The sequence below is a fragment of the Protopterus annectens genome, chromosome 11.part0 (genome assembly GCF_019279795.1).
Source record: "Protopterus annectens isolate FY-2018-M chromosome 11.part0, PAN1.0, whole genome shotgun sequence".
Lineage (NCBI taxonomy): Eukaryota > Metazoa > Chordata > Ceratodontiformes > Protopteridae > Protopterus > Protopterus annectens.
In genome coordinates, this window is record NC_056745.1 from 1,431,886,470 (window position 1) to 1,431,911,012 (window position 24,543).

The following is a 24,543-nucleotide window of genomic DNA, read 5'->3' on the forward strand; positions in this document are numbered from 1 at the left end:
TGTACTGTTCAGCTCCAGACAGAGCTTCAGAAAATGAGGAAGGTAGCAAGCCTTTTAAAATTAGTTTCTTCCTGTCAATGATGGCCCGAGGATTAAGGGACTTGCAAATTTTGCAATTTGCTTGAAGATGTTCCAGGCCTATGCAATAGACGCATAAGGCATGAGAATCAGAAAAGGGTAATTTGTGACTGCATTTCTGACATTTTTTTTAAATCCTGATGGCTTTTCAGACATTATTAATAATGAAAGAATTGGGAAAATAACAAGGAATTTTTTTTATATTCAGAAAAAGAGAAAAAAAGAGATAACAATGGTATCAAGAATAAACATAACATGCATAAAAGGGGAAGAAAGGTTTACCAATGACTGTAATAAGAAAAACATAAAAGTATAGGTAAGGGAGGTAAAGTAGAAACTACAATAAAAGATAAATATGTAAAAAGGGTAAATACAATAAAATTTGACTTATCTCTGAAAACACTACACTAAACTCAACAGCTCACAGCGACCACGTTCGAATGCGAAAGTGGCAAATGAGATCTGAGATATGTTAGGAGACAGAGCACTATGGGTAAGGGAGAAGCTCAAGAGTTTGTTAGTGACCACAAGCAGAAAATAATGGCCAAGTCAGATCTGAGGGTCGCATCTACACCCAATGTGGTGGAGGAATGCATGAAAGTTGACATCAGAGCAAACATTTTTTGAGCACACCCACAAAAAGTATTCTAGCCAAATGCGACCTTCTGCCTTCCCTACTCTATGAAACACCAATTCTAACCAATTTACAATCCTCCATATAAAAAAAAAAAAAAAAAAAAAAAAAAACCTTGAAAGTTGCTACAACAAAATTGCCAAGTTTGTAACTAGTTCATCCTCCTTTACTCATCACTGTAAAGCTCTGCATACCCTTAGCTGGTTGGAACTCCCCCTCCACTTCTCCTACGTTACTCACTTCATCTCAGCAGACATTTCCTCTACCTTTCTTTTTCCTCCCCACTCATCTAAGCGTCCTGAAGACACCCTACCCTGCACGTCTCATAATCTCCTTACTTCCATCCTTCTTCCTTCTATAACCATAATATGAACACCTCTCTCATACTAAGACATCACAGAGTTTCACCCACTGTCTCTAATCATGTAATCTCTGATATCTCTTTAAATATCTTATTAGAACTGTCTCAGTCTCATTTATCACATACTAATTTATGTAACAAATATGACTACTGAAATTTCCTCACATATATTCTCCAACTCATGTTATTGTTTTTCACTGCACTCTATGAACCTATGAACCTATGAATCTACTATGAAACATATGTTCTATGTTTTTTCTCAATACATTTTTCACTCTTATGTTTTGTAATGTAACATGATACTTTGTGATTTAAATATATGTACCTAATTTTTGAAATATTGTGACTGTGGGCCTTTTCTCCCAGGGCCACCACTGAAAATGGGCACTTTCTGCCCCAGTCGGACCTTCCCGGTAAACCAATGTCAAACAAAAATAAAAATAAGTAAACAACAGTGTATCATTAACAACAAGTCTGTCAGTAAGCGATATCTCTGGAACCAATGACACCTCACAGGATACTGAACACCCTTACCTCAATACGTACATGGGCACCATTCAGGCTGTGACTGCCAAGAAGCACAGTAGGCGCAGCAATGCCTGGCCTGGGCTCTGCACTGCATCTGCAACAAAGTCTAAAACTATGATGTCCTGGGCAACCTAAAAGGGTAGGACTGATCAATGCTGCTAAGTGAACAACTGTGCCATGAAGAAAGGTTTCCTCTGAGCTGGTCAAAAAGATGAGTTCTTCAAATTTACAATTGAAATATATATAATCATGCCTCATGGAGTTTTAGGTAAAAAAAGCAAAAATTTTAACTTAATATTGGAAAGCAAATTCCAAATTTGTGTCCTCAACTAAGGACAACCATAAGGCGTTCTTTATTTACATCTGTAGCCCAAAAGGTAAGGACCAGATTTGTGCCAAACTGGTAGTTAATGATACCACATACACTAAGCCTGTGAACATAGCAAACCTTTTAGCCAACAGATTATGTGAAAACTTCACTCCCATGATCCCCACCACACATACCTCATGACATTCCTTCTACCCGTCCCCTACCTTGTATCTCTAGAGAGCAGGTTGTAAATGCCCTCTCTAAGGGGAAAAACACAGCAACTACGGAACCTGATAACATCCCAGGCTGCATCCCACATGGGCTCCAACAAGAATTAGCAACACCATTGGGTACTCTCTTCAATCATAGTCTAAGCACCAGCTTCATCCCTGCTAAATTGAAAATGGCCACAATTATCCCCTTGAACAAAGATGGTGCTTCCACTGACCCCAGGAACTACGGACTTAGTAGCCTGACTAGCCTTATCTGCAAGCCCATGGAGCGAATCATCATGGACCTTATCAACAAAGATATAGGTAATCTCCAAACACTTGACCCTACTCAGTTTGGATTTGTTAAAGGGAGAACATGCCTGTTAAACCTGGTGGACTTCTTTGTGACAGTCACCAGAGCTCTGAACAAGGGGAAAACTGCACATACAGCCTACCTGGACTTGCTCAAAGCTTTTGACACTATCCCCCACTCAGGCATTACTGGCAAACTGACCCAGCTAGGTATCAACCCTTATATTGTTAGGTGGGTTGCTAACTGGGTCACTGATAGAACCCATACAGCCAAAATAGGAGAAGCCACCTCCAACAACACAACTGTAACCAGTGGTGTTCCACAGGGATCAGTCCTGGGACCTCTACTGATTGGAATCTATTTCTCCCAAACTACAAGCAAAAACTAAAGGTCTATGGTTGACAAAGTTTGCTGATGACTGGAAAATGGGAATGTTCATAGAATCTCCAAATGATGTCATCATCCTAGAGGGTCTTACACAAACAAATGATTGGTGCCAAAGTCACGGCCTTAAACTCAATGCAAAAAAATACTCTTTAGGTAAGAGCAATGTTCCTGCTAACTACCACATCAATATAAATATCCTAACCATGCACTCAGTGGTGAGAGACCTGGGCACACAGGTTGACAGCAACCTTACCTTTGATCACCATGTCTCCACATTGATAAGAAGGGCATTCTGCATTGCTCATCTCATAAGTAAGGCCATTGCCTCCAGAAAAAAAGAAGTTATAACCTCCCTGTAATCTTCCATCATCAAGCCAATAATTGAGTACAATGCCCCTTTTGGTATGTACCTTTCCAAGCACCTGCAGCAATTGGAGAGACCACAAAAGTTCCTTACAAGGAGAATTCAGTGTGTTCAGCATCTGCCTTAAGTGGATCAACTGAAATCACTGTCACTTTACTCCTCTTCATACAGACTACTCAGAGGTGAAGACTGTCTTGCGTATAAGGCAATCTCGGACGCTTTATTGGAAATGTTGCATATCTGTAAGTCCAATGGCTCACGGATTACTTACTCTAAAGACCTTAACCTGGTAATTAACAGAACCTGCTGGAGGGATACATTTGTCTTCCAGAGGTTACCACACCTGTGGAACAGACTCCCAATTCATGTCAAGCAGAGCACCTCTTTGGCCCTCTTCAAGTGAAATCTGGATGATCGTACGGGTAATCATAAATTCACCCCGGGGGTTCCACCTGTGTTTCTCTTGGACAGGGACAATAGGTGCTGACTGTGGAAAGAAAGGAAGAACTTGGCTAAGCTTGTAAGGGCCCTAGGGCCATTAACCTAGTAACTTGCTATGATCCTATGAAAAGATACAATTTGTACTTAAGTTAAAAAAAAAAAATCAAAATTTGTGATTTGGTCAATACATAAGACTTCTTCAGAACAAATGTTTGGAGACTTTATAAAGTGATATTTTCTTTTACTACAGTATTTCACTTTAAGTTCAAAACGATGTGCCTCAATCCAGGCACTGTACAGTTCAGTAAGCAGCAAGAAGAACATAAGACAAGGTAAAATAACACAAAAACAAACAATAAAATAAGATTACGCAACATAAAATAAATATAAACTAGTATAAAATTAATAACTAGTTATATGATAAATCCAATAAATATGCATTTAAGATGTTTTACAATCAGATTATGTAGGCTCATCCTGAAACCAACTAGGAAAACTTTTTTGATAAAAAAGGTCCTTGATAACTGAAAGAACAGTGACCAGAAGAGTGAAGGTTATTAAAAAGGATCAAAAAGGAGACCCTGAGAACAACAGAGCAGTGAGCAATCTGGATTGTACTGATGTAAGAGGTCTTGTAGGTACGGTGGCCCCAGATTGGAAAGAACTAGGTAAAGCAAAATTAGAATTTTGTAAACGATCCACTATCTTACAAGTAGGCAGTGAAGGTTCCATAATATATGGGTAGCTGTAGTGATCTCTAGTAGCCCCTGTAAGTAGGGTTAATGCAGAGTTCTGAACCAGAATCGGCAATCTGGAAAGCACACAGTTAGGTAGAGGGGCATGAAAGGGAAATGCAGTAGTCCAAACATAATGAAACCAAAGCATGAATTATAGTAGGAAGGTGACAGAGAAATAAGGTGCTTGATAAAACTGATATTCTGTAGGTGAAAGGTGAAAATGGGAAAAATTGATGATGTCCAAAATATGGTCCTTAAGCATCAGTCTGTCTTCAGAAATCACACTGAGACTGAAACATTTGACACAAAAAGTTTGATACAATGACAGATGAGGTCTGTAGACAAACTAGACAATGAAGAATCCCTCAGAATAGCATAGAAGCAGCAATGCTACAGACTTAGTGCTGAGTTTGAACCTGTTACTGACCATCCAGTCATGGATATGATCTAGATCATGTGAAAGGAAAGGAAAGGCTGAAAGTGAGTCCAGAAAGAATGAGAGATAAAGCTGTGTGTTGTCAGCAAAGCAATAGCACATCAACCTCTTGACCGAATAATGTCACCTAGCAGCAGTAGAATGTAAATAATAGTGAACCAAAAACAGAGTCTTGTAGTACCCGCAGACCAGAGGATGAGGGGAAGAAAATTAACCTGTGAAATTATCCTCTCGGTACGACCTGACAAATCCAAGACTGATGCAGAAATACCACAATAACACAATAATTTCAATCTTTTAGATGTGTTAGTGATATGGGGTGGCTAAACAGCTACTTATTGATGTACGCAGTCTGAATCACATGTTTGCTCTGAAAAAGTCTTATGTGTTGAGAAGGAAACTCTAACCAACATTTGATTACTACTTGTTTCTTTTTGTTATTCAAATTTATGGTGACATTTATAGACTGCATCCATGGAACAGCTGCCTACAGGGAGTTCATGGACTGGTCAATGAGGAGCCAGTTGTCTAGGTAAGGAAAGACACTGACACATCCTTCTACTGGAATCCTGGTGAAGACACTCAGTACTGAAGAATTCTGAAATAAACTTGGTACAGGAAGTGAGCTCCACACAAAATGAAATGAAGGAATCCCTTGTGTGGAACATTGTCAAAAGCATCTATCATGTCTATCAAGATCATCCAGGCACGCTGCAGGAGCAGGGACATAATCCCATGAAAGGTAATCATTCAGAAAACACAGTTGCGTGAGTAAACTGACCATAACAGTAGACATACAAATGATCACTGCTGCAGTAGCCTAAGCTATATGGATTATATCCTGCTAACAGCCACCCAGCTTCCAGAGCATCAGGGTATCTTCCATACTCCAAAACCATTAGTCAACTCAGCTGACTAAAAAGACAGGTTTGGTTGCCAATTCCTTCAGAGGTTTTCTGCCACCGAAGACAGATGTTTTTGTGGGATTTAAAATATAGACGATCAGCTAACACTTTCCATTGCTGGGCAGATTGGTTCCCTTCAGGACTTTTTATGAAAGAAACCAAACTTCTTCTATAAAAATATACTTTTTTAGCCTAGGAAAAATACTATTTTTATTGACTGTCCTATAACCTATTATAATAACTTTTATAAAACACTGTTACTTTTTATTTTTGTGGAAAAAAGTCGCATAAACTAATTTAAGACCACTTTTTCTGAGGTAAAAGTTGTTTTATTTTACTTTTATTTTACTTTTGGGGAGATGTGGTAAATTTTCAAAGTGTTTTCTGGTGGAAAAAGTTACTTTTTACTATTTACCTAGTCTACCAATCACTGCTACCAGGCTTCCCCAGGAATCCGGCTCCTTTTTTTGCTTAACCATGGAACAGACTACCAGTTCCTTGGTTCTTCCTCCTTCCAGCCACAAAGAGAAGAAAATTAGTAAGCGGCCTTTGCCACCACAGCAGGTTGCTAATGTGCCTCAGATGCAGATGGTTGATCATGTTGTGGCTATTTCTGGTTCTTTGACCATTCATCTTTTTCCTTGGCTCCCTCTGGTGTAGTTGCCACAGCCACTATGGACTGGGGTGGGGTTAGACATGTCCACTATGGCTGTAGGAGTGCCCTTGATGATTCTTCCAATCATAATTCATACCTATTAGCTGAAAGTTACATAAAGTAATAATCTATTTCTTTTGTCATCTAAATGACAGCTAGATTTGTCAAACCTCTACAAAAGTCTTCATTTCAAACATGTTTTCCTATTATCTAATGTTCACTAAATTTCTGTTTTCTTAATAATACTCCATTCATACAGCATTTGTTATAAACAAGGCAAAACAATGGTAATTTTATCTCTTCAATGTTTTTAGCTCACACAATGTCTGACAACGTTGTTTTGTTTATAGTGCAGCTTGACATTTATCTCAGACTACATCATGACGTCTGAAAGAATTTCACAGGACACAATTTTCTTCTTCTAACATGCATCTAATAGAACTGATGCCTACAATAATTTTGCTTGAAAAATCCATTCTGATGTTTGTGTGTTTCCCCTGATTCTCTTAAAAAGTGAAAGAAGGAGCACCATACTTTACTTCAGCTTATTGCTCTCAGACACCATGTACACTGCCTCCACACCTAAAAGGTCCTATCAAAGCTAGGAACAACCTGGAACAACCTCATGTCGATCAGGATCTAATGCAGGAATGGATAAGGAGAGGTAAATTTAAACAAAAGACGAAAGGTTAATACTGGCAGCCCAAGAGAGTGCACTAGGTACACATTGGTTTACAAAGTCCACCGAACATGTCAGAGAAAGACAAATGCAGGTTTGGTAAAACAGAATTGGAAGCAGTTGCACATATTGTTGCTGGGTGTGATACTCTAAGGGTAGAAGGACTTTTTACTGGAAGGCATAATAATGTGGAAAGACTATTACACTGGGGATTGCGCAAACATGATGATACTGAATTAGCTGAGAAGCATTGGAAACATGAGCCACAAAGCATTACAGAAAATTATAAAGTTTATATCACATGGGGTGACCCATTAACAACAGTTCAAAAAACAGTTGTGAGAAAACCAGATATAGTAGTCATTGAAAAGAAAACAAAAGTAACATTAATCACTGAAACTGCTACATTCGGTGATTACAGTGTTTTATGTATAGACAGACACAAAGTCATGCAGGATTTGCAGGCAGAAACAAGGGCAATGTGAAAGGATACCCAGGCAGTTCCAATAGTAGTAGGAGCAATGGGTCTCACAGAACAGAATTTACAGTCGTATTTACATATGTTACCGATACATATAACTCTGTATGAATAGAAAAAGGAGTCAATTCTGGGCATATTGCGGGTGCTGCGAAGTGCACTTTTGGCTAACATCAAAGACTGATGCATATAACTCTGTATGAATAGCAAAAGGAGTCAATTCTGGGTATATTGCGGGTGCTGCGAAGTGCACTTTTGGTTAACATCAAAGACTGAAACAATACTAATTTCATGAACTTTAATCATACTTTGATTTAGGAATGGGGTCCATTCTTGTCATGGTATTAGAAACGTAAAAAAACTAAAGACTGTTTTAACCGAGATCATGGATTTGCCCCTTTGCTGTCACACAGAGACCACAAAAGATAACCAGCCACTTCTGGCAATTATCTCCATTGTAGCTTTCACACAACGTGAAAGAAAGAATGGTCACTAAAAACGTACTTCTACTTGCTGCTTTCATTCACAGGCCTCTTCCCCCTTACTGTTTGGGTAAATTAATAAATAAATGCAATATAATACATATACTGATCCCAAGGATATTGCCAATATCCTGGCAGATCGATTTAGTGCCAACTTCACCCCCCTCTCACCCCCTAAAGGGCCTATCTCAATACCAAAAGATTGCCAAATTCCGGTAATCACAGTCACACAGGTAGAAACCACACTCTCCAATGGTAAGAATGCAGCATCCATGGGACCAGATGACATCCCAGGCTGTGTACTACATGAACTACAAAATGAACTGGCACCTCACCTAAGTGTCATGTTTAATCATAGCCTCACCTCAGGCTTCGTGGCCACTGAGTAGCGCACAGCTACAGTTATCCCACTTCACAAAGCGGATCCACCTTGGATCCCAGGAACTACCGTCCCATCAGTCTGATGAGCCTGATCTGCAAGGGCATGGAACACATTATCATGGAATTTATAAACAAAGATATTGGCAACCTTCAAACACTGGATCCCACCCAGTTTGGGTCCATGAATAAATAGGTAGGTAGGTACTAGGCTATCGGCCCTAGGGCCCATACAAGCCTAGCCAAAAAATGTACCTTGGCTTTCCCCACCCAAGGGCCGATCTTGTCTCCTGAACCTGATTGACTTCTTTGAATCAGTCTCTAGAGCTGTGGACGACGGTAAGGAGGTCCACACATCTACGCCTATCTGGACCTCGCCAAGGCCTTTGACACCATCCCCCACTCTAGAATCATAGATACACTTACTAAGCTGTGCATTAATCCCTACATCACTCTATGAGTTGCCAACTGGCTTACTGACAGAACCCAGACTGTACAAGTAGCCGACTCCAAATCCAGCTCCAGACAGGTGACAAGTGGAGTATCTCAGGTTCAGTCCTGGGACCATTCTTGTTTGGCATCTACCTCTCTGAAGTACAGGCCAACACTAAGGGACTCTGGTTAACAAAGTTCACAGATGACTGCAAACTGGGAGCCATTATTGAATCCCCAAATGATGTGGATATTCTACAAAAGGACCTTACAGAAACAGATGCTTGGTGCCAGAGCCATGGGCTCAAGCTTAATGCCAAGAAATGTATAGTTATCCCCTTTGGGAAAAAACATGTACCCATGAATTACCACATAGGTGGCAGTACACTAAACACTGAAAGTGCAATGAGAGACATAGGAACACAGTTGGACAGTGGTCTCACCTTCGATAACCACTTCGCCACAACAGTCAGGAAATCCTTCTATGTGGCAAACCTCATCATTAAGGGCTTTTCATTCAGAAAAAAGGAGGTCATTGTCCCACTGTACTCATCCCTCATTAGACCCATTATAGAGTACAATGCCCTGTTTGGTATGTACCTCACAAGACATCTGCAACAGCTGGAAAGGCCAATGAAATACCTCACTAAAAGAATCACATGCCTAAAGTAGATGCCCTATGCTGACCATCTAAAAAATCTCCAGCTATACTCTGTGGCATATCGTCTACTCAGAGGTGATCTCTGCTTAACATACAAGGCCATGTCAAACCCTGAGCTGTTGGACATGGTCCACTTAAAGAAATCCCAATCCCTCAGAGCCACACGCTCCAGGGATCTAAACCTTGTCATCACAATAAACAAAACATGCTGGAGGGATAGGTTCCTGACCCAGAGACTTCCCATACTCTGGAATAGACTGCCCATACATGTCAAGCAGAGTGCCTCCTTGGCCCTCTTCAAAACGAACCTTGACAATTGGATGGGAGATAGGAAATTCACCTCGGGGATCACGTCAGTCACCCTGATGGACAGGGGTTCAGGGAAGTAAATATCGTGGGAAGAAATATCCAGGGAATTGTTATGGTTAGGCTTGTATAGGCCCTAGGGCCGATAGCCTAGTACCAACCTACGAACCTATAAATAAAATCATCATTGCTGTGAGTAATGCATACCATTATCATTCAGAAGCATCTGGTGTCTGTCAGTCATTAAAATTACTTGAAAGAGAAAACCTGCCTTTGAAGATCAGAGCATCTGCTCTGACTGACTGTAAACATGGAGTACACATTGGCTATTGATGTCCTGTTAGCAGCTGGATGGGGAGAAATGCAGGGATTTTAGAACCCATGCCAATGAACAGTATGATGTTTCATTTCTAGGTTATACTTCTCACTCATTCTAATGTAAATCTATAGAATAATTATTTCACTGAATCCCGAGAATGGGAACTTTTTTTTTTTTAATTTAGACTACAACCAAATTTGAAATAAAAAATATTTAAAAAGCAAGTTGTCTTGGCACTCACTAACTTGGTTCTTGAGACTGATGCAGAGAAAACTAATAACCCATAGTTACAGAGTTAGACATATTTTTGATGCTGTGTCCAGGAGATGCAAAGCTTTGGTGCTGGAGAAACCATAAAAAGCTTCTTTGACTGGGTCCTACTGCTTTGCATATGGTTGGGCCCAACCCCAAGAGTAGAGTCTTTGGTCCCAATACAGTTTTTAACACCTTTATCAAATTATCACTTAAGACATTGGCAAATGTACATTAACAGAAAAGAAAACAAACCATTTTAACATTTTTCCATTTAAATACAATATTTATCGCATATATTTTCTTTGCTACTATCATCAGTCCAACATTACAAAAAATTGCTGAATTCCTACTTCCCTTAAACTTCACTCCTCCTCCTCCTGAATACTTCCCTTAAACCTCACTCCTCCTCCTGAATATTGTCATGCATATGTTGTTGTCACAACTTTCATTTACTTCTATGTAATTTGCTCCTTCCCTTTTCTAAAGGTCCCTCTTCCAATACTTTTCTCTCTTTTACAATATGCAATACCTCAAATACAGTTGGTGTAGACTGATTTCCATTTTCTAGTAATTGCTTTTTTTGGTAGCCAGCAGAATTAAACTTAGTAGGGACTTACTATATCTAGGTAATTTATATTCTGTATCCCACCTAAAATAATAATTTCCTTACATCCATTTGCTCACCTAATGTTTCTGATAGAGTACCCTGGAGGGAATTTTAAAATCTGCCAACTCATTACATTCCCAAAACATATATTCCCAGTTACCTCTTTCTTCTTCATCACACTTCCAAAATGTATTACCTACACGTGGAACAATTCTCTGAAGTCTGCTTGGTGTATAAAAATACCTCTGCAAACACTTCCAAGCAAATATCCTAACCCTTCTGGACTTGGGTGTATATTTGGGGGCCATTCATACGGCTTCCCATTGTTTTCTTGTAAACTGCTTTCCAGTCTCTCTTCCCCAACTTTTCTATCCACCTCTGACTGATTCTTATAGTTATCATGCAATATTTTATATGCCCTACTAATGATCCCTTTTTAACAGCTGCTTCTGCCCTAAATTCCACTATAAACTTTACCAGAGCAGGCCTTTCATTTAAAACTCTCATCCTTTTCTCTTTGCCTGTACTTGGACATCAAAACCAGGTAGGGAAGGCAGTCAAATGTCTTCTCGGCTACATCCCACTCTATGCTTGAGTTATTTGCTCCCAATATCTTGGTTCCTTTGCCAAGTTTCTCCAGTATATTCCAGCCACCTCTTGCATATATTCTGTATCCCTACTTGCAGTCTTCCCTATTGGCAGAATCTCCATTCTCCATTCCTGTATAGGCTTAGTTCTTAGAATACTTTCCGCAACTTTATGAATATAATAATCCCGCATGGATGTTATTGTTCACCTTAAGGATCTGCATCCAAAATCCACTCTCTCTCCCTCTGTTTCTTGAACTTCCACCTTGCTTGATCATCATAACATTCCACTCTGAATTATAACTTTCTGCATATGTTATGTTTATGAGCTTAACTGTGTAGCTCTAACATATCCCTTCAAATCAGGTAATCCCAAACCACCTTCAATTCTTTATTAACTGTCCACAGCTTTTACTCCGGATGATAAAAGTATGCCTGATTTGAAAGAATATTTTAGAGCTTCCATATTCCTAAAATGTCCCCCACTACCTTGATCATGACAAGACTACTCCAGAGCCCAATTTCCATGATCACACTGGTCGCCTATGAGCTTCATCCAGGTAGAGAATCCTTGAAGACTGAAGGTAAAGACAAATCTCCCCTGATTCCAAGGTCTACAGCTCACGACTAGTTAGGACTCAAATCATCACTAGCCAAAAATAGGCTCACCACCTAAACAGTGTCAAGGACTGGCTTAATATTACACTGACCTTGAGGAAGTCCAGGACTAGCCCTGGCATCTAAGTGTTTGCCCTGTGATAATCCTGCAACGTATGTCTGGCACTATAAGGAAATTACCCTCCAGTTATCCTCCCCTTGAAAAGGTTTTAAATGCCAATGCAGTCACAAAATAAGGCAGCAGCTGTTCCTTCAACAGTGGGCAACAGGGCTGAACATCCAGAAGTCATTCAATTTTTCAGTGTCATGGTGTTCAAGACACTCCAGGAAATGCTGGTCCAGGTCTTAGCTAGAAATGTGATGACCACACAGATACTTTGCTCTTATACTTATAGAAGTCTTCTTCTTCTTCTTTTGGCTGCTCCCTTTAGGGGTCACCACAACAGATCATCTGTTTCCATTTCTTCCTGTCCTCTGCATCTTGCTCTGTCGCACCAACCACCTGCATGTCCTCTTTCACCACATCCATGAACCTTATCTTAGGCCTTCCTCTTTTCCTGTTACCTGGTAACTTCATCCTTAACATCTTTTTCCCATTACCCTCTGCATCCCTCCTCAGCACATGTCTAAACCAACGTAATCTTGCCTCTCTGGCTTTGTCTCCAAACCTTCCAACCTGGGCTGACCCCCTAATGTACTTATTCCTAATCCTGTCCACCCTCGTCACACCCAGTGCAAATCTTAACATCTTTAACTCTGCCACGTCCAGCTCTGACTCCTGCCTTTTTGTCAGTGACACTGTCTCCAACCCATATAACATAGCTGGTCTCACTACCCTCTAGTAGACCTTCCCTTTCACTCTTACTAGTACTCGTCTGTCACAAATCACTCCTGACACTCTTCTCCACCCACTCCATCCTGCCTGTACTCTCTTCTTCACCTCCCTTCCACACTCACCTTTACTCTGAACTATTGATCCCAAGTATTTAAACTCATCCACCTTCGCCAACTCTACTCTCTGCATCCTCACCATTCCTCTGTCCTCCCTCTCATTCATACACATATATTCTGTCTTAGTCCTGCTGACCTTCACTCCTCTTCTCTCTAGAGCATATCTCCACCTCTCTAGGGTTTCCTCCACCTGTTATACTTATAGAAGTTTGTTTGTTTGTGTCTTTCGGCTTTTCCCGGTTAGGGGTTGCAACAGTGGAACTCCGGTCCTCTAATGATTGGCAGTTGATTTTTATGTACCGGCTTGCCAGGCCTGGCACACAACTTTCAACGAAGGTACGCCCATTCACGCATGTCTCCACGCAGAAGACGCTCTAGCTGAGAATCGAACCGGACAGCGTCTTACTGTGAGGCGACAATGCTACCGCAGCACCACCACCGCGTATAATGCAGGAATTTTACAGATAACAACATGCATCAAGATAAGAAATGAGTCAATGGAAAGAAATGTACGTTTCCAGAGTATACCAGTTCTTTTATGTAAGTGGTGTTATTACCTCTCAGTCTGCACTAGTAAGAATGTATGGAATCCCTAAAAATGGGATTTTGCAAAATGATGCAAAATTCTGACTACATGGAAGCACTCACCTAGGGAACTACAAAAGAGGTATTCAACATCAGATGTAATTATTGGTCGCTCTGGCTAAAGGTCAGCACAGTGCTACGAGGTCAAATATGCAACTGCAAGGAAAGTAAAGCAAAAAGAGAGCAAGACAAATAGTGACAAGCAATGACAGCAAGGAACAAGGGCAAACATAACGGCATTTGCCACATGCCAACAAAATAGGTCAAGCTGTAAAAAGACTCACAGGAGTAGTCAGAAACAGGCAGTAGGAATCCAACAGTTGACAATGCAAGTAATGAACAGACAACAGCAAGGCATGCTGATACAGTTAATGGACTGTGAGTCAAGTGTACACATAAGCTTACAGACACAGGATGAATAATGACAATTCCTATAATCATCCACATGAAACACACAAAAAAAACTAAGGTAAAGAACAATATATAAATAAATGAATTAATTAATGTTGTGCTTAAAAGTTTGGTGTTTTCCCTGGTCCTGTAATCCACTGTTTTCTTTACCGATGTCTCTACAGTATCCCTAACTCAAATAGTCAGCAAGCACTTTAGAAATGTACTTTGGTGACATTCACTAATTTAGTTTCCAATATATTTAACAACTTTTTATATTCTATCCAATATCTAAGGGGTATTTCTCCCATTTACAGACTAAAAGAAAGATTCTTAACATGGCTAAGTTTTTGCCATACATTTCACTCAGCTCACAAGCAGCAGAGACTGAATATATATTCTGTACTTTAATATCTTTTCAGTCTACATACCTGTTGGTCTTCATCTTCATCATCTTTATTTACAACATCTCGTGGTATTACTGCTCTGAATTCAGGTTCTGTTGATATATGAAGACTTCTGTTAGCAGTAGAAATTGAAGTTTCAGTCAGTAAATATGGCAATATAAAGAAATGACCCTGGAATGGATCTTCTTAAATATATTTTACACACATTTCCATTAACGTGTCCCAACATTAAAATAAGGCAACAGGAGAACACATTTTTTAACCAAACAGTAAATGACATTTTAAGTGCATTGTTATCTTTTGCATCTATGTTATTCTCACACAATTAGTAATACCTGTTGCAACCTAACTCATTCTATAGATATGCCATGGGAGAGAATTCCACTGTACAATATAACAATAGCCATTGCCGGACCTATCTGTCATGCTAGTTTAACCACAATTAGAATAACCTTCCTGTGCGGATGCTACTATGAGTGGGCACACTAGCAAGACCAATGGCTCTACTAGTGATTACTCCTAGTATGCACCACAGATGTTTTAAAATATCTTTCTTATCACTTTGTCTTGAATTTTCTTTGGCAGTAAAGAGTTTTTATACAGACTACAAGCAGCAAAGGCACTGTTTCACAAGTTATAAAAATGTATTAATTCACACGTGATATTACTGCTCTAAATTCAGGTTCTGTTGCTGTTTGAAAAATTCTGTTAGCAGTGCTAGGGAAAACTGTTGTTAGTGTCACTGACAATAAGGTTACCACTGAATTTTTTTAATCTTTAAACTAATCTTGTAGGTCAAAAATTCTCTTTTTCAGTTTGTCCCACCTGTAGTCTGGTTGTAATCATATTTTTTTCACAACTGCACTTATACAAACATGTAGTACACTGCTCCTTTGCAGTGCATATTTCTCATCAGTTAAAACCTAAGTTGACAGTACACATGCAATGTACGAGGGTCTCCCTACACAGTGGTTCATGTTATTATAAATAAAACAGAGAGGTAAAAGGAATAAATCAGGAACAACTTAAAAACCTCTTTCAGGAAAAAAGTGAAGGGATCCTAAGGGACAACTGATACAAGCAAATGACCGGATATGGTTCTCTAATCATGATAGCCTTCAGTTCCAGGATCCTATCAGCAGAAAAGATAGCTATGAAGAAAAGCATTTTTCAGGACATAAACATAAACATAAATTAGTAGTTTTCAAACAGATGATGGCTAAACCTACAAGTCATTCTTTAAGGGTTAGCAGTGACTCAGATCCATGCTAAAGAACTGCATGACCAGCTGATGATGGGCTATACTCCTGCCTTTCACAAAATTATGACTGGCAAAAACAGCTGACATGACTACCTTAAAACTGGCTGACTGTGGTGGCATTCACAAGACAATGAAGGTCACAAACAGCTGACATAATGCACCTTGACCACTCAATAAAAATAACACAGGCTTAAACTATACAATTGCCCACGATAAGTCCAGACCACTTATGAAATGAATGACTAGAGTGCATCAAGTAGAGTACCAAATTAATGGGACAGCACTTCAACTTGACATAGCATATCTACCACTTGTGACTTCCCAGTCAAATGATACAGCATGCACTATGAGTAAAAAAATGTCCTAAGGTGCATCCAGCTCTTACTCCAGCCACGGGGCTTTCGGCTAAAACTGGGTAAGTTTTCAGTATTGTCAGAGACATGATAGAATGAAATTAAATTATTTTGGCCATGGCAAGGGGGGGGGGGGTATGAAAATGATTAGTTCTGGTCTTTATTCTCTGAATTTTGCATTGCAGTGTGGAAGCAGACCTGGGATCCTTGCTTGCTACTGGATGAATGCATCTACTGAAAACTTAGCCATGTCTTCTTGTACTCAAGAGAAGAAAGGGAGAAAGTTCAGTTGTGTAAGTGGAACTTATCCTAACAGTAGATGTTCCAATGGATCACTGTTGCAGAAACATAAGCTATTTAAGCTATTTGGGTTTCATCCTGCCAAGGATATGACCAATTGGCCAGCATTTCAAAACTTAACAGCGCCTTTCACAAATGAGCACGTGTGCGCGCGCGCGCACACACACACACACATACACACACACACACACACACACACTTGCCAGAAGCTACATACAAAAGTCGGTCAGAGCACCAAAGAGCTCGACAGTTTACGTGCCTCAAAACAGGAGACTAGAGCTCTGAAAGGTAAATATTAAGAAAAAAGTTAATAAAACATATAAAAGATATGTAAAAACATATATAAAAGGAGTATATATTTCCATACTCTGACAGAAACAGATAAGGCATTAGAGTGGGAATGGTGAGAGGGGACAGCTATTGCAACAATGATCAATAAGAACATCTATTGTTACTGTAAGTGCCACTTACAAAAATGTACTATGTTCAATGTTGGATTACTGCTGCAGTAGTTTAAGCTATATAGGTACACTACCATACTTTAGAAAAATAGAAAAGAGAGAGATATTTATGAATCCAGGAGCCCTTGGAAAATGGTTCAAGAAAAGCTAGTTTTGGACCTGGAAATGGAATCACTCAATATTTTTTCATAAAAGTATGAACATAGGACCAAGTTTCTGCCTCTATAAAACTTATAAACCTTGCCCTTTTCAAAAAAGCCACAAAAGAAGACAAGACCCTGGCAAAAAGTAAGCCCTAATCTTGCTAGGAAATGAGTCATTAAGGCGAGAATAGTAGAAAAAATACCATTGGACAACCATTACGAATGGTCTGCTTTGACACTGGTTATCCTTTATTTTACCTCGACAAAAGACAATAGCTGATCTGCCATACCGAAGAGTTTTATTATGTCCAAGTAGTACCCGAGCTGCCTGATTTTGTAGCTGTTCTGTAAAAAAGAGGTCAAGCTCAGCTTTGGTGCAAGAAATGGCTTCTAGTAAATTTGAAGGAAAAATAAACCAAATGTGCTGTGAGGTGATTAAAATAAATGAAACACTGAATGAATGTATCAACTCAAATAGGGCCAGAAAAAAAAAACACAAGAAGTTTTAACATGCTGTTCAGTTGGACTGATAAAAATGCAAAAATCAGATGAAATGAAGAAAAAGCTGGCTGACAATGAAGCTTCTACAGAAGCACTGTTTAAAAAATACATATTGAAAACACAGTGTGTAGAGAAAGCCTGAGATTTTCTTCTGTACAGAGAAACTGGAAGAAACAGACTGTATTCATTTTATGAAAGGAAGAATAAGTGGACTGGTGCTCCACAGCAGGATTTGTTAACTGAAAGGGCACACTGTGTGTCTGATCCAAACCTGGCCATGAGAAAACAGCCAAGACTTACATTAGTAAAGATGCAATCAAACCACCAGAAAGAGCTGATCCTGAAAAAACTGGCAGAAGAGAAAAGTATTAAAAACTGGAGACCGCAGAGTGTTTGTAGAAAATTATTATTCACTATACACCAAGGAAAAGAGAAGCACATTTATCCCAGCAATCAGGGAATGTCAAGAGCTAGCTGTGAGACTCAAGCTGCTGTAACAGGCTATCTTCAGAGTATATTTTCCAGGAGGATCAAAGATGCTTTTTGATGCAGAATAGGCTAAGGAGAAAATAAAGTTTACCTGACAAAAAAAGTGAGCCAGCAAGCAGAAGAAGACTCTGCTTCTTATTCTTCTAACAGTAAATTTCATAGAGAGACTTTGCCTGTGAAACATTTTTCCAATGTTCCAAAGACAAATGCGTGAAAGACAGAATAAAGCACAGGAGTTAACTACAAGAGTCAAGAGTACATTGGGAGATGGAGATGAATAGGAATGGGACCAGCAATACTGAAAGTAATGAATAAATGAGAGCCTATAAAACATTAATTGCATATGTGAAATATGATTTTGCAAGAAAAAGTGGCTGAAAAAGAATGGACTTTTGTTGACTTTTTAAACATGCATGTGGACTGTAAAGTATATGTACAACTTTATATCATTAATGTTTAGAAGGGCACTAAAAGGGGGAAATAGATGTAAGCAAAACAATGTGTGTTCCTATTAGTATTGGTATAAAACATTTCACCATATAAACTACATGTTATGCCATATACAGTAAAGCATTTTTGTGTAGTGTGGGGTCAGGAGTATTTTAAATGTGGGAGAGTCTTTTCAGTGACTGTTGCAGGTGTTAGATATTAAAGTAAACGAGATATTAAAGAAAACTAAACAAGCACTTTTTGAAATGTATGAAATATAGGCTTTACGGTATAACATAAGAAGAAAGGCTGGACAAAATCAAGTTTAATGTTAATATGCTGTGATCTTGGGCTGTTGGGGTGGAGGCGGGATGTAAAAGTGTACTGTTTACATTATATTTAGAATTAAGTTATTTTCTCTTATTTTACAAGGGTGAAGGTCAAAATTAATGCCCTTGGCTGAAACTACAAACAAGTGTTTTTGTAAGCAAGTAGGCTTTAAAAATAAGACAAAATGATAAAAGCCATGAAAAATGTTAAGTTTCTTACATATGCAGATATATTAGCTTGATTTCCATTAGCAATGATCAAGTGGGAGTCAAGAAGTCTGCAGCTGAAGGGAGCTGTGTATTCTATTCTGAATAAAACTTACAAAGCTTCATTGCAGACTACTTTTACATAGAGACGAGATGTCTGCAGATAAAAGCAATTGATCTGGAGAGTTTAGAATTTAAAGGTACAATGGCAAGCAGTTCAATGAAAAACAAAGTCTGAAATTATGGAAAGTGAGTAACAAACATAAGGCTCCCCAGCAGCTTTAATACTGTAATGCATTTAATAGAACAGTGTACAACTAAGTTTTAGTTAAAGATAGCCAGTGCACTTTTTCTTAGGGCTAAAAGGTTACGTTTTGGGAAAGCACACAAGCTGTTTTTCACATTTAGGAGAGGACTAGAGATCAGAAAAATGCAGCAATCAGTGTAAGGGGAACACAGGCTGTAGAATGAGTTTCAGCACTGGTAACCTTAATTTTATGTTAGGTAATGCCTGTGGATACAGCTGTTGATTTGGAACAACTGTTCTTATCTGGAGGGTTAAACCTCATTTTTTGAAGCTGTACATAGTTCTAAGTGTTTGCTCTAAAATAATAGGGAATGAGGGCATTCTTAAAACGTATTCAATCTTTTGTTTGTGGGTTTTCACTAAAAAAAAGTCTTGAAAAATGTGGCAAAAGTTCAAATGGAAATGAGAAGCCACAACTGGATAAAAGATTATGTCTGTCAAACACTATGTGCATGTAAGACAAATGTTATAAATACACATTCAAAAACCTGTCATATATATATATATATATATATATATATATATATATATATATATAAATATAACAAGTGGGAAAATAGCTTTTTATCATAATGGTTACATTATCCAAATTATCTTGGAACATAAATAGCTTTACAGATATAGACAAAAGGAAAGAGTACTGAATTATATTAAGAAATGCAGAGTGCAAATAGCAATGCTGCAGGAGACGCATTTGGAAAGAAATGATCATATGTATTTGACAAAGAAAGGATTTCAGCATGGGTATTTAGCAGAATAACAGGGAAAAGGAGCAATGAAAAGCTCCAATGAACAATTACAAGCCTACACAAAGCAGTATAATCATCTAAATCAAGCTGAGAATACAGCATAATGCATATGAGATATAATACAATCATGCAAAGAAATACAAATAATAGGACATTGTTGGAAATGTTGTATGTACAAAGTTAGATACTGTGACGCCCATGCCCTGGCCCAGCAATCAAGGAGCCTCAATCCTCACCACTAACACCAGTGAGGGGCATCTCATATAGCAGGAAAGAATAACAAATACACCCAGTAAAGTGCAATTTCCCTTAAGAGCACCCAGAGATCACAGTCAGTCCGGGGCTGGTCGCTCCCTTGTTCTCCAGGTCCCCAATAAGACTCCCCAGTGGCACTGCTATAGGGTCCAGATCTCAGCCAGCTGGGCAAGCTAAAATCTCCAGCACCCTCTCTGTCCAACCAGTGCTTCATGTCCCTGCCCAAGTATCTGACACACACACACACACACACACACACACACACACACACACACACACACACACACACACACACACACAAACTTTGAGATAAGTTTATACAACCACACAGACACTCTTGGGAAAGGCTGGCACAGGTTCTCCAGCTGTGCTCTTTTTTACCCAAACTATATGGTAGAAATCACTGCCACCACCCAGCTAATAATTGTCAGCTACCCAAAGGCCCTTAAAAGGGTGTCTAATTATTTCTGTCCAATATTATTATCCAATTGGTAAGTGTGACTAAACAGTCAAGGTTTATTAGAGGGACTTGGTACAGGATCACTATAAATATGCAATGCACTCTTAGAGCTTATCTTATCTCTACACAAAGCAGCCACAGTTGAAAGGTTTTAAAATATTTAATAATAAATAATAAAACACAAGACAATATTTCTTACTACACAGTGCTAGTCAAGAGTTCAGACATCACAAAAAACACTTAGTCTAATCTTTCTAGTTTCTAGCTATGACTAAGAGAAAACACAAATCTAACATAAACTTACATAGAGAAACAGGCAGAGTGCTGATGAGTTGGATGGTCAAGACAAAAATGCTTATAGCTCTCTGCTTCTCTCTGTTTTTAAAATCACATTCCTGGTTCCCATTACATCATTCTTCACACTCCCCTGGGTTCCAAGGCTTACAGAAATTACATTCACATTCTTAACATCTCCTTGTGTTATCTTGCAGCTGGTCAGGAAGCAGAGCAATAAAAATACATTTGCATGTTTAACTCTAGCAATTTAACTCTTAGTTAAAACAACAGAAAGAATGTTTTCACCTAGACAGGCCGGAGCCAACTTTAGATCAAAGGGTCACAACATGTTTTACTTGGTCAGCAGAGAGCACTGTTGTGACATTTTTATTGCAGTTCCACATCTAACAGCAGTTTTTTTTCCATTTAAGACAACAAGCCTGTGGTTCACATTAATACTTACAGATGACATAATTATCTATAAAATTCTATCTGGCTAGGCTGTCAGCCTTCATCTAGCTTCACCCAATTTTCACAGATACATTTATTGATATAAGAAAATCTAACAAGGTTAGCCAAGGTGCAACAGAAGGCTGTCCAGCATTGGTTTAATGGAGTGTAGTAGTAGCAAAGTAATGGTATGAGAAGTAGGTGTAGCAGGGGATGGAGATGAGAGTAGTTATAGGGGGAAGTTAAGTTGGAGAGTGGCATGGACATCTCCATTTTGAAGAAAGGTGTGAGAACAACAAAGAATTGAAGTTGGCGTGGTACGGAGTATTATGAAGGGAGGGAGAGAATTCCACAGTTTAGATATGGAGTATGAGAGCAGAAGGTGGCCAAGGGGTCATGAGGGTTTGTAGATTTCTAGGAGGTTTTGATTTCCTGATCTGAGTGAGTGATTAGGAATATAGGGGGTTAAGGCTGTAGTGAGAGAGGGGCAGCTGGAGGTTTGAAGATGAGCTTGTGGGCAGTGGTGAGTTTGAGGAAGTTCAGGTAATTAGGTAGTTCAAGCCATTGTAGAGTAGGGAGAGAGTGGCAATGGTGGGATGAGTTTTTTGAATTTATGGCAAATTTGCTTATTTTATTGTAGCAGGATTCTAATTTGGATTGTAGGCCTAGTTGGAGATTGGTTAGCAGAGGAGTGCCGCACATGAGAGAAGGGAGAAGGTAGGAAGAGGCTAGGGTTTTCCTGGTGGAGGGATTGAGGTAGCAGTTGTGTCTGTACAGGAGTCCGAGTTTTTGATGGGGGGGGTTTTGATGATAGTTTGGATATGGGTGTTGAATTTTAGATGTTCATCAATAATGACACCAAGCAGTTTATACAATTTTGATGGGGACGTTATTCTGGCTGAGTACAGAGAAGGAGTTTTTGTCAACAGGGGAGTTTCTAGAGGGAGAAAAGATAATCAGTTTAGTTTTGTTTGCGTTTAGGGCCAGGTCATTGTTTTGCATCCAAGTTTCAGTTTTAGAGAAGGCTGATTGGGTTTTTAGAAGTAGGTCGGAGGGGGAGTATGGTGAGCAGAAGAATGTTGAATTCTCAGCATACTGGTTTAGTGAGGAAACAGGGATGGCGCATTGATAGCTATTGATAAATAAATTGAAGAGTAAAAGGCCTAGAACAGAACCTTGGGGCAAACCGGTGGGGGTGTGCAGGAAGGGAGAGGTTGAGGATTTCCGTTGTACAGCTTGTTGTCATTCAGAGAGGTAGCTAGAGAACCAGGCTATGGTGGAAGGAGAGGTTGAGAGAGGGAAGTTGAGATAGGAGTTAATGGTGGGAGACAGTGTCAAAAGCTTTGGATAGGTCTAGAAACAGGGCAGATATGAATTTGCCAGAGTCATGTGCTTGGTTAATGGTCTTGAGAAAGGAGGGCAGTCATGGCACTATGGCCAGGGCGGAAACTATGTTGAATGGAGGTGAGAATGTTATTGTGTGTTAGGTATGGCATCAGTTGTGAATGGATACATTTTTCCAGGATTTTAGAGAGTGAGGAAAGGATGGCAATAGGCCTGAAATTGGTGGTTTTACCTCCCTTATGGACTGGGATAATGTATGCATGTCGCCAGACAGAAGGGACATAGGATTCGTGGATGGATCTGTTTATTAAGATGCAAATGGGAAAGACAGTACCATCAGCAGCTATTTTGAGGAAGGCTGATGACAGATTATCAGGTGCGTTTTTAATGCAATTGTGGGGGTGGGTTTTAGGTTGAAGGGGGAGGAAGGAGGTATGAGATCAGAGAGATGGGGGCAGACAGGGTTGGGATTACGCGGGGGGGGGTGAAGGAAGTAGGAGGACAATTTAGCTATACAATCCACAAAGAAGAAGTTGAATAGGGAGGCAGTTTCAAGATCGGTGAGGTTGGGGTTGGGACAGGGGTTATCTTTATTTCATGGGAGGAGATGGTCTTCCAGAATTTTCTAGGGTTGGTTGAGTGTTTAGATTGAAGTTTGTAGCAGTAGTATGCTTTGCGGTCTCTAGTTATTAGTTTTTGTTGCAAATTCAAGTAGGGAGTTAGGTTGCTTGTTTCTTTGGTATTTCTTCCATTTTTTGTCTCTTTGAAACATTATTAGTTTAGTTTCTTTTTTTCAAAACAGGTTTACTGTTTTAACATATAAGAGAAATATCATAACAATTTTATACAAGTAATTAAAAATAGGTATTATTATAATATTCAACAAAACAACTAAAATATTTACAAAGACATCCACTACAATCAGATCAATTAATTAAACTAAAATATCATGCTATTGAAATTAAAATTTTTTTAACAAATTTTGTAAATTATCCCATACAATAAAATAAGATGTTTTTCTGTTTGTTCTAGTCCTAATTGTGTTTATTTCCATATGGCACACTATATTCATAACATTTTTAAATTCATTGAACGAAGGAGGTGTATCTGAAATCCAATTTCTAGTTATTATTTTCCTAGCCACTGCTAGAATAGACCATAACAAGGGAAGCTTAACCTTTTAACACTTTGAGGTACAGGTGTGTTGAATAATACAAGAGATTTAGAAATAATGAAATTATCTGTAAAAAAGCCTGCAAAAATTCATTAATTGACTTCCAGTATTCTTTCAATTTTATACAGTCATAAAACATATGAGCCCAGTCAGCATTCATTTCTACATTACATCTCTTACATAGATTATCTTTATTATTTATTTTATTCATCATCAAAGGTGTATAAAAATATCTATGTAAAAATTTCCATGTATAAAGTCTCCAGACAATGGAAGACGTAGTTCTATAAGCAGATTCCAATATATATTGTTTATCTTGTTGATTTGGTGGGTCCCCATTAATAGAAGTGAAATAATTCCAGTATGAATCTACACTGTAAAAAGTTTCTTGTCTGATAACTTTATGTATGTATGAAAGTTTACCTTTATCAGAAACTTTATGTTGTAAATTTAATATCAAGTAATCAATCAGTGTTGGAATAGATTCTTTAACAGTTATAGACATTAAATCTATTTTATTAATGAGATGTTGTCTAAAGGTCTGAACCTCTAACCAGCA

General features: G+C 38.9%; 1 protein-coding gene across 7 annotated transcripts in view; it reads right to left on the bottom strand.

Moving 5' to 3' along the window:
* The window catches only part of LOC122815888 (ankyrin repeat domain-containing protein 26-like), a 2,190,206-nt gene that overhangs the window by 1,308,671 nt on the left and 856,992 nt on the right, over window positions 1-24,543 (bottom strand). For all 7 annotated transcript variants that reach the window (XM_044088730.1, XM_044088728.1, XM_044088731.1 and 4 more), the window contains one exon: window positions 14,521-14,588. In XM_044088730.1, the coding sequence (XP_043944665.1) occupies window positions 14,521-14,588 (68 nt within the window). The remainder of the gene's footprint in view (window positions 1-14,520; window positions 14,589-24,543) is intronic.